Source organism: Alligator mississippiensis, chromosome 11, assembly GCF_030867095.1.
Source record: "Alligator mississippiensis isolate rAllMis1 chromosome 11, rAllMis1, whole genome shotgun sequence".
Classification (NCBI taxonomy): domain Eukaryota; kingdom Metazoa; phylum Chordata; order Crocodylia; family Alligatoridae; genus Alligator; species Alligator mississippiensis.
The window spans coordinates 46,548,560-46,558,175 of NC_081834.1; the positions used below are offsets into that span (position 1 = coordinate 46,548,560).

The following is a 9,616-nucleotide window of genomic DNA, read 5'->3' on the forward strand; positions in this document are numbered from 1 at the left end:
GTGCTGCTATCATGCACACAAGCTACACAACTTTTCCTCACTTTTGAAAAAGCATTGAAATGAGTCCATTGCAGTGAGAGGCTAGGGTCATCTTTTCATGCCCCTGATTCTGGGGTGTCCATCAGACCACGCATCTGGCAACGTGGCCTTCACTGGCCCCACAACGAAATGAGCAGATTTACTGCTACTGATTCACATTTCAGCACCTAACAGCTCCACTAAGAACAAGAGAAAATAGCTCTCCCCCACCCCCCAGTCCCCTCACCCCTGCACAGTGGTGGAAGGGTCCGTGCCTGGCTGGCTTCTCAGGCTTTGCAGTTCTGCCAATCCTTTGTCTGACCTCCAACATAGCACCACTGGTAGCTGTAACCATGCTTCCCACAGTAGTGGTGCGGAGCGCAGCAGTAATCCCAGTTCTGCCGATAGTCTGTGTAGCACCAGTAATAGCTTTGGTGATAGAGGCCACAAGGGAAGTCAGCACGACACTGGTGCCCTTTCACAGTCACAGTTGAGTACTGAGGTGAGCAAGTTGCTGTTCCCCCATCTCCTCGCGCACACCTGTAATCTTTCATGCACTTCTCAGTACAGCAGTAATCCCAGTCTTTATTGGCTGAAATGTAACACCAGCTGTATGGTTCTCCGTTGTGCTTCCCACAGGCCTGCCCGAAGCAACGGTAGCCTTGTGCTGAAACGTCAGAGACGGGAAGGTGTTTTTGTTTCTGGAAGGCGCACACTCTGCCTGAAGTGCCTGAAGTGTAAGCAAGTCCAGTGGCATCTGTAGCATGAGACAGCATACACGACAGGCTGTCCTGCTCGTACGCTTTCACAAACAGCTCGTGCCAATCTTTTGTGCTGTCGACCTCCTGAATAATCTCAATACTCCCAAGCTGCACCTTGCCCTGATTCACATTTCTGCTCTTCATTACCTTGGTGGTCTCTTTGTCAAGGTTTTTCCTCTTGTCTGAAGGGAGGACCTGATGATACAAATTAAGCATCAAATCCCAGAAGCCACTGTACAAATCTTGTTTAATTGCTGATAAAACCTCTTGGGTTTTCTGGCTCTGGGCATTGCAGTCATCTGCCAGGACCCTGATGTTCTGAGTATTGTACATTTCCTGCAGCTTCTTGTTTAATTGCTCCACAGAGAAGACTCGTAGCTTGGATTCCTCCTTGTTCTCTGCAAGGAAGGCAAAGGAGAACTTGAGGTTGTTGTTGGCATTGTCACAGCAGACGGCTGTCCAGATATGGCTGGCCACTGCCACTCGGTCGTAGGTCCGTTGACGGTCCGCTTCCTCGTCCCCCCTCTTTTTGGGGATTTTCTCAGTGCCGGCAACAGCTCCCGTCACCAAGTATGCAGTTCCTCCCTCATTGAGGCAGTTCTGTGTTAACTTGTCTTGCAGGCTTTCCTCCAGCTTGCGCCAGTGCATCTGATTCAAGCACGGCTCCATGGGAACAGCGTTGGTGAGGGTGAAGGTGGCCCTGCGGCTGCTGTCACACTGGAAGCTTTTTGGGTTCAGCTGTCCCCGGTCATAGTTGGTGTTTTCATAGTCCCTGCTGATGGCCTGAGTGGATTGCAGTTGTTCTAGGGTCAGGCATGAGTCTTCTTCTGTTCTCATCTCTGGGATCCAGTGTTGACCTAGCAGCTGATCCAACACGAAGAACAAGGGGCTCAGAACCTCTCCTTGCCCTCTTCCTTTCTCCCTGCCTGTGTTATGGCCTGGGACCATTGCCAAATAACAACCATCTCCTATACCAGATAGGAACCCCTCCACCTCTCCGGGGATATCAGCTGTCCCCTCACTTTTCTTTTCCAACCCAATGGGGTCTCACTGCACTGTACCCACCTCACTCAGAGTCACACATCCTTCCCTTCCCCCTGCTTTCAGCACCCTCCACATCCCCACAGCCTTCACTTTCACTCTCTCCCAGGGCCCAGCCCTAATAGCTCTTCTTCTCTCTTCCACCTTATGCTTTTACATCTCAGTTTTATCAGGTTCCCGAGCAGCTCTGCACCCCACAATGCCTGGCCCAGTGTGCTGGGACTGACCTGTGGCTCCATGAACCATTTCTGCTTTTTATTTGGCTGTTTTCCACATCTCTTCAGCGTGTATGCAGACCAGCGTGGGGTGCGGCTTTCCTTGTCATACAGGGTGGCAAAGTGGTAAGCCTTTTCATTCTTCTGGCAGATCTTTGCTGTGTGTCGAGTGTTGAACCCCTTTGGCTCAGCTGTTTTGTATAAATATTGTTGGCAGTTAATGAACGATGATCCCACCTCAGCCAGCGCCAGCCCAGCCCACAGGGAGACACAGCCCAGCAGCACAAGCAGCCCCATGGCTCGGAGAGATGCAGGGCTGGTCCCTGCGTAGCTGGTATTTGTAAGGACCCTGAGGAGTGTCTGGCTACATGTGACACTTGAGGAAGGTGGCGTAACCTGCAGGCTTCCCTGTAAAGCAGCATTTCTCAACCCATGGGTTGTGACCCAAAAGTGGGTCACAAGAATGTATGAAAGGGTCACGGACAAACTTTTTAAATGGATTATAATAGCATCATAGAGGGTTGGCAGGGACCTCAGGAGGTCATCTAGTACAGTGGGTCTCAACCTTTTTTGTACCAGGACCCATTTGTAAACATTGATTGCCAGTTCCCACGCAGTGCCTCTCATTCCCAACCCACTGCCTCTCCATTCCCAGGCCCCAACCCCGCAATGTGTGGGGCAGGGAGTTGGTGTGTGGAGCCACAGTTTCCCACGTTTTTCTCCTTTAAAGGAGAATCCATTTTTTAAATTTGTTGATCCATTTTTAAGTTTGTTCATGACCCTTTCATATATTCCTGTGACCCACGTTTGGCCCATGAGTCACGGGTTGAGAAACACTGATTTAGTCCAAGCCCCTGCTCAAACCAGGACCATCCCCAACTAGATCATCCCAGGCAAAGCTCCTTCTAGCCAAGTCTTCAAAACCTCCAAGGATGGAGAGCCCAACACCTCTCTGGGTAACCTGTTCCAGTGCTTTACTACCCTCCTTGTAAGAAAACTCTTCCTAATATCTAACCTAAATTTCCCTTGCTGCAACTTGAGCATTCTCCTTTAAATGAGAAAAAACATGGGAAACAGTGGCTTTTTCCTTGCAGGCTGGCAGAGTTTTAGGCTGCTTGGGGGTCCCCATGCCCCACCCGCACCCACTATGCCATACACAGGCACCCCAGCCCCACACCCTAAGGGGCACAGGTCAGAGGGCCAGGAGTGAGGGGCACTGGGTGGGGACTGGCCATTGATGTTTACAAGTGGGTCCTGGTACAAAAAAGGTTGAGACCCACTACTGTAGAGCATTCAGAAACAAATGTGACATATCAAGACTCTAGCAGCAGAAATTAAATAGGGTTTGGGTTTGAGAGCAGCTAGCTACTTTGCACCCACTGTGCATTGCTGCCCTCCTCTCCCCTGTAGAATAGGAGTGACCAAACCTCACTGCAGTGGGGAACCAGCTCTCCCGTGGTCTTGGGAAGGGGGGGTATAGTACACAGGATGTTGCAGAGAGCATGAGAAGCCTTTTTCCAAAAAGTGGGGATATTTTAGGTCAGAGGGTCTGGAAGTGTGCAGCTGAGGGGCAAGCAGAGGGTGCATCCCACTTTTATACATGTCCTAAAGGCCTGCCCTTGCTGCAGGCCCAAAGAGCCAAAATATTGTGGGGAAGCCTCTGGCATATGTGCTGGTCTCAAGAGTGACCAGGGAGAGACCCCACCCCAGCTCAGCCAGCCTCACAACTTTGTACCTATGCTTCATGTGTGTGTTTGAGGGGTTGTGTGAGCAATGCCAGGAGCAGGCACCCCCATCAGCTGTGGGAATCAGGCTTCTTATACTCTGGGACTGGGCCCAAATATAACTATCCTGGAGGCAGGTCAGGAGCACTTAGGAAGCTAAATTTAACTGCATTTGTGGCAGTTTGGGTCACCTGGGCAGCTTTTAGATCCTATCCCCATGCAGGATTTGCTTTGCCCCCACGAGCACACATACAATGGATCCAGTGTGGACACTTCTGATCAATGATCCCCTCTCTGCAACAGTGAGACGGTGCAACTTCACAGGAAAACTGAGGTTTGTAGGGGTTTGGTGGCAGAGGAGAAAGTCTGTCTCCTAATCAGGTGCAGGGTGTTCCTCCCTCCAGACCCCAGTAGGGAGCTGATCATTCTGCCAGCATCCTGTAGTGCTAGGCTTCCCGAGTTTCTTCCCCTCCTCTCCTCTCTTCCCCAAGACAGCCCCTCTCCAACTCATGCCCAACTCCACTACTGGGGGACCGCAAACCCTGCTTTGTATGTGACCTCACCTTTTTAAAACCCATGCTGTGGCCCGCATTTCGAGACAGGCACCCTGGAAACTTGAGTTCTTCAATGCAACACAGTGACTCGAGCAGCCACTCCCCCATGACATGAATGGACTCCCTTCACAATGTCTTTGTCTGCAAAATGCTCCCCCAGCTGGAGGTCTGTGGAAGCCATGCCCCTTTTCTCCGTTTGGGGCAAGGAGAGCACTTGGCAGTCCTCCCAGAAGACCACTGGAACCAGGCCGTGCATGAATGGAGGGTGGTAGAGATTGCAGTCACAGGAACCAGGGTGCTGACAGGTGGTCAGGAGATTCTCTCTTCACCTAGCTGCCACCTGGCAAAACTCTGGGCCTCTATTACCAGAAGGGTCTCATGCCAGCCTCACAGGTCTTGTGTGTTTCCAGGCAAAAACAACCACCTGGGTCTGGTAGTACTCACTACCACCCAGGCACACCCACTGTGCCCACCAGCATGCCGTGAAGCACCCAAAGGCACATTCAGCTGTCTCCCAGCAGGTGTTCATCCAACTCTGTCTTGACAGTCACAAGTCCAGGTTAAGGCTTCATGAACCGGGGACATTCAGCCTGATTCTTGCATAAGCAGAGTGTATGAAACGAGGAAAATATGCTGTTAGGGCAGGGCTGTGCACATTTTTCTGCTTTCTTCAGCCCCTAAAGGTGAAATAGGATTTTGGCCAAAACTAAAGGGCTTTTCTTTGGTTTGCAATGGGCAGCTGAGCTAAGCTGAACAAGGGCTGAGCTCCCATAGTGCTTGGAAGCTCACAGTTGGAGCAGTGGTGAGGTGTGCAGATCTGTGGCTTGCCAAAGGGAAGAAGTTGCCACATTTTGTTTTAGGGTTTGTTTGCTTTTTATCAGCCACTCTGCAGAATGGAGATTAACAAAAAGATATTGCTCAAACCCCCAAGTGTGTGTGTGTGTGGGGGGGGGGGGGGGGGCTGGACCTGATGATCTGTAAGGTCCCTTCCAGTCCCTAACAACTATAAAATTATGAAACTGAAATGGGTATGTTGGCACTGAGGGAGGGATTTGGGGGTGGTGGGGTGAAGAAATGGTGGTTACTTCCTGGGAACTACAGCATAAATCAAGGATCAAGAAATAATTGAGTTGGGGGTGGTGGGTGGTTGAGGTGTTTGTTGGCTGGACTGAAAGGAGAGGATGAATGTGCAGCATTGTCTCTTTGTGCAAAGGTCAAAGGATAGGAACTGAGGCAAGTCAGAGATCCCTGGAGAAGGACATAGCCCTGAACCTGGGGATGCCTGCAACCATTGGTACATGCCCTGCCCCTCTCCCCCCTCCCAGCGACCGGTCAGTGAGTTCCCCCCGTGGCCGATCGCAAGGAAGCCAATCACTGGGGCCACTTCCAAAGTGGGTTCAGGGGGTGCACCGGTGCTCTCAGGGGCTGCACATGCACCCCTGTGCACCACCTACACGTCGTCACTGCTTGCAACAGCTGGCCTGTGCCCCATCCCACAGTGCTGTCCTTATGAGGCAGGGTGGGGAGGAGGGGAAAGTGGTGCAAGAGGGAGTGTTGGGACCCTGGCAGGGAGAGGCCATGTTGCCTTCCTCTGGTTTGACTGAAATCCTGAAAACCAACTGATGCTATTTTGTGGGAAGAGCAGGTCAGAGAGGAAAGGATTTTTTTCTGGTGATAGACGGACAGACAGGGGGTTGGTTGACAGAGATGGGAGTGAGTGCAGGTGTTTATGGGCCCTCTGTAGGTGGTCTTGCTCCATTTTTGCAACAACAGCCGAGTCACTGATGTACGAAGTTCTACAGTCGAGGCCGAAGGAACTCTGGTTTTGGCACAGAGGTGGGACAGATGGCAGAGGTTCCCGTCCATCCTGTACTTGATGCTGATGCCATGTGGCAGACAGTTTTGGATGAGCACTATGATGACAGCAAGGAAGAAGAACAACAAAACTGGTGTGATCACACAGACCTGCTTGACGACAGATTGAATGGCAAAGGGCTCCATAGCAGGGGCGGTCATCTGGTCATGAAGGAGTCTTAGGATGATGATAAATTTCTCTGAACAGCCAAACTTCAATAAGATCTTCCAGAGAGCCTCATGGTTAACAGAGTCCAAGGCTTTGGTCAAATCAGTAAAGACAATATAGGTTCCTGGAGTTCTTCTTAGTATTTTTCTGGATGTCCCTGGCTGCAAAAATCATTTCCATTGTGGCTTTTGATGGTCTGAAACTGCATCGAGACTCAAGAAAGATTTTCTTGACAAGAAGGAGCAGTCAGTTCAGCAGAATATGAGCAAGGATCTTCCCAGTGATGAAGAGGAGGGCCACACCTCGATCATTTCCACAGTCAGACTTATCTCTCTTTTAAAAAATGGAGACAATTTTGGCACTCCTTAGATCAGTGGGAATTTCCTCAGTGCTCCAGACTTAGAGAAACTGTGTGTGGAGCTTGTTGGTTATAGTTTCCCCATCAACTTTGAAGACCTCAACTGCTATGCCGTGAGGGCCAGATGCTTTGTAGTTCTTCATCTGTCTTATTGCCCAGTGGATTTCCTGAGAGGTTGGTGGACTGGCAAGTACTTCTATTTCTGGATGCTGTGAGTTGAATTTGATGGTTTCATCAGTCACTGTTGAATCTCAGTTCAGGAGCTTTTGGTAGTGCTGCTTCCAGCGGTTTTTGATGGACTCATTGTCTTTGAGGAGTGTACTCTCCCATCTGCAGGTGTGTGCCTAAAGGCAGACCATAAAGCCAGTTTCAGAGTGCAGATGTTACAACTGGCCTTGTCAGGAAAGCACAATAAACAGGACATGGCAAGGAGCATTGCTTTCAGAAGTGCTTCTTTCAGCGGTTTTGATGGACTCTTTGAGGGGCATGCTGCCATCTTCAGGTGCATGGCTAAAAGGCAGGTCACAAAGCATGTTTCAGAGTGCACACAAGGTTGCTTGGGTAAATCTGGTATTTTTTATTGTACCAACTAAAATTTTAATAAAATATACCAGTTTTACCCATAGAACCTTGTGTGCCTGTGTCCTTAGACCAACACGGCTACAACCAGCACCCCTGTTTCAGAGTGCAGATGTTACAACTGGCTTTGTCAGCAAAGCACAAGAAACAGAAGATGGCAAGGAGCATTGCCAAATGGCTAAGGATAGAGACAAGAAGTCCTCTCTTGCAGAGCTGGACTTTTCTCAAGGACAGTCCCCAGCTAATTGGCATCTTCCAAGCCCACAGAAAAAATGGTTCAATCCGGTTCAGTGAAATACATGTAGCAGCCTTTAAGAACTGGACCCACCTGAGCAGAATGGGAAGGGCTGCCTGGCAGAGACAGAGTTTGTCCCCGAGGGGACACTGCAGGCTCTGAGGGCAAGTGAAGCTGTTTGGGAGCAGCCCTGTTGGAAGTGGGAGGGGTGATGTAACCCCAGCACAGTTTGAAAGAGAGCCTTTAGCCAAAGCCCGAAGGGCCCTCAGCTGGGATTGGCCGAGAGGCTTGGATAAAAGGGGGAGCAGTTTTTCCTGCGGGGGGAACAAGAGAGAGAGGGGGCTGAGGGACAGTCTGGAGACCGGATTGAGAGTCTCAGCGCAGTGGTCCCTCGGAGAGCCCCTGGGAGAGGCCTGCAGGAGCAGCGGTGGAGAAGCTGGGCGGCAGGGGCAGGCAGGGACTGCTGGTGTGGAGAACCCAAGTCTGAAGAGACCTGACTGCAGCCAGTGTGGCTGGGTGAGCACACCAGAGCCGGGGGGAGGTGGGGACTGCCGGAGTCTGCTCTAGTTTCCCCGAGGGGTGAGGGGCCCCAGGGGCAGGCAAAGCCCAGGGAGGGGCTGCATTTGCCGGGACTGTGAGGCTGTGTGGGGCAGGAGGGTTGCTACAGCCTGCAGCCCAGACACTGCTCCCAGCAGAACCAGGGAAGGGGGCAAAGGCAGGGGAAGGCTGTGTTGCAGGAACTGCAGAGGAGCTGCTGCTTGCTGCCCAGAGACCCCAGGAGCACGGAGACGGACACCAGCGCCAGGGAGCGTCCACAGACCACGTGCAGGGACACAGACAGTCCTGCTCCCTGAGATACCGTGCCGGGGCAGTGCACACGGGATCCCCAGTACACCGTGTGCAAGTGAGAGACTGCGTAAATAAGTTCTTGAGGGTTTATTAGACAGTATATCCATGTGCTTATTTAATGATTATTTGTTATGATGTAAATAATTAAATCTTGTAAATAGTTTGAGAACTGTCTGTGAGGGTGCTTGATTGTAAGGGGAGGCTCTCCGCTCGGGGCACTACAGCAGCTTCCCAGGGGGGCCGGGCAGGGCTACTGGCTACCGGGTACCCCTGGATCCCATTATTCAGGTGAGGTCGCATGTAGTGTCGCGCCCAGGGTTACTTATAAATGTTTGCTCAGTCCTTTCCCTGGCTGAGAATGAGGCTGGTCTTAGTGACAGGGTTTCTTTGTCTTTGCTTTATTAGTTTGTTGATCTCCACAGATTGCCTGTTAGAAATGGGTTTGCAATGCAAGGCAGACAACCCATCAGAGGGACATGCCTGGTTTTGGGGAAATGGATCTGTTTTCCTTTTGGGGGAGTGAGTCTGTAGTTACGACTAAGGAGCGAGCCACGTGTGTTCAAATTCAGGTTGTCTGCGTGTTTCCTGAGCGTAAGCAATCACTTCACAGCTTCAGGGCATCCGTTGCAGCAACTGTTGTTCAGGAGAAGGTTGTGTAGTGTTTGAGATCCCACCTGAACTTCTTGAAGTTTGAATAATACGCAGAGTGCCCTAGACTGCATTTCAGGTCTTCCAGTGCATCTCAGTGAATTCCTGATCGGTGCAAAACCTGCTTGCACCAACTGCAGAAGTGTGTTCCCTGACTGCAAAGCATCAATCAGACTTTTGCTGAGTTACCTCAGAGAAACTGGCAAGCAAAGGGAACAAGCAAACATGTCCAGGACCCTTCTTTCCTCTCCTGTCTTCAGCTTTTGCTTGAAGTGTGCATTTTGGGACAGCATTTAGCCCCAGCCTGGCTGTAAAAGTTAATGGAAACCCATCTTCTCTTCTGTTGTTCCAGTAAGATGGTTATCCAGCTCTATCATAATAATACTGTTCATTGGCGCCTCTCAAAATGCTTTACAAACTACAGTCAGATTCATGTTTCCAAGCTTTCAAATATGGGCTGGCAGAAAGCAGATTAAACTCGATCCTTCACTCTTGGAGCGGCTCTGCTCCTAGGAGTAGTCTGAACGTTGCCTTAGGACTCTTAGACATTGGGTTTACTATCAAATCAAATCTTTTTGCAGAAAGTGTCAGTGTTTCACAGAGAGCAGAAG

At 50.7% G+C, this 9,616-nt stretch overlaps 1 protein-coding gene across 1 annotated transcript; it reads right to left on the reverse strand.

Moving 5' to 3' along the window:
• Positions 1 to 266: 266 nt before the first annotated feature.
• LOC132243815 (uncharacterized) lies at positions 267 to 1,677 on the reverse strand. The gene has a single exon (XM_059714235.1). It carries the CDS (start codon positions 1,614 to 1,616, stop codon positions 306 to 308), a length of 1,311 nt encoding a protein of 436 aa, XP_059570218.1. The 5' UTR covers positions 1,617 to 1,677; the 3' UTR covers positions 267 to 305.
• Between the last annotated feature and the right edge of the window lie 7,939 nt (positions 1,678 to 9,616).

What these genes read in the sequence shown, in the direction of transcription:
- LOC132243815 (XM_059714235.1), bottom strand. Translation starts at nt 1,616, where the DNA reads ATGAGAACAGAAGAAGACTCATGCCTGACCCTAGAACAACTGCAATCC.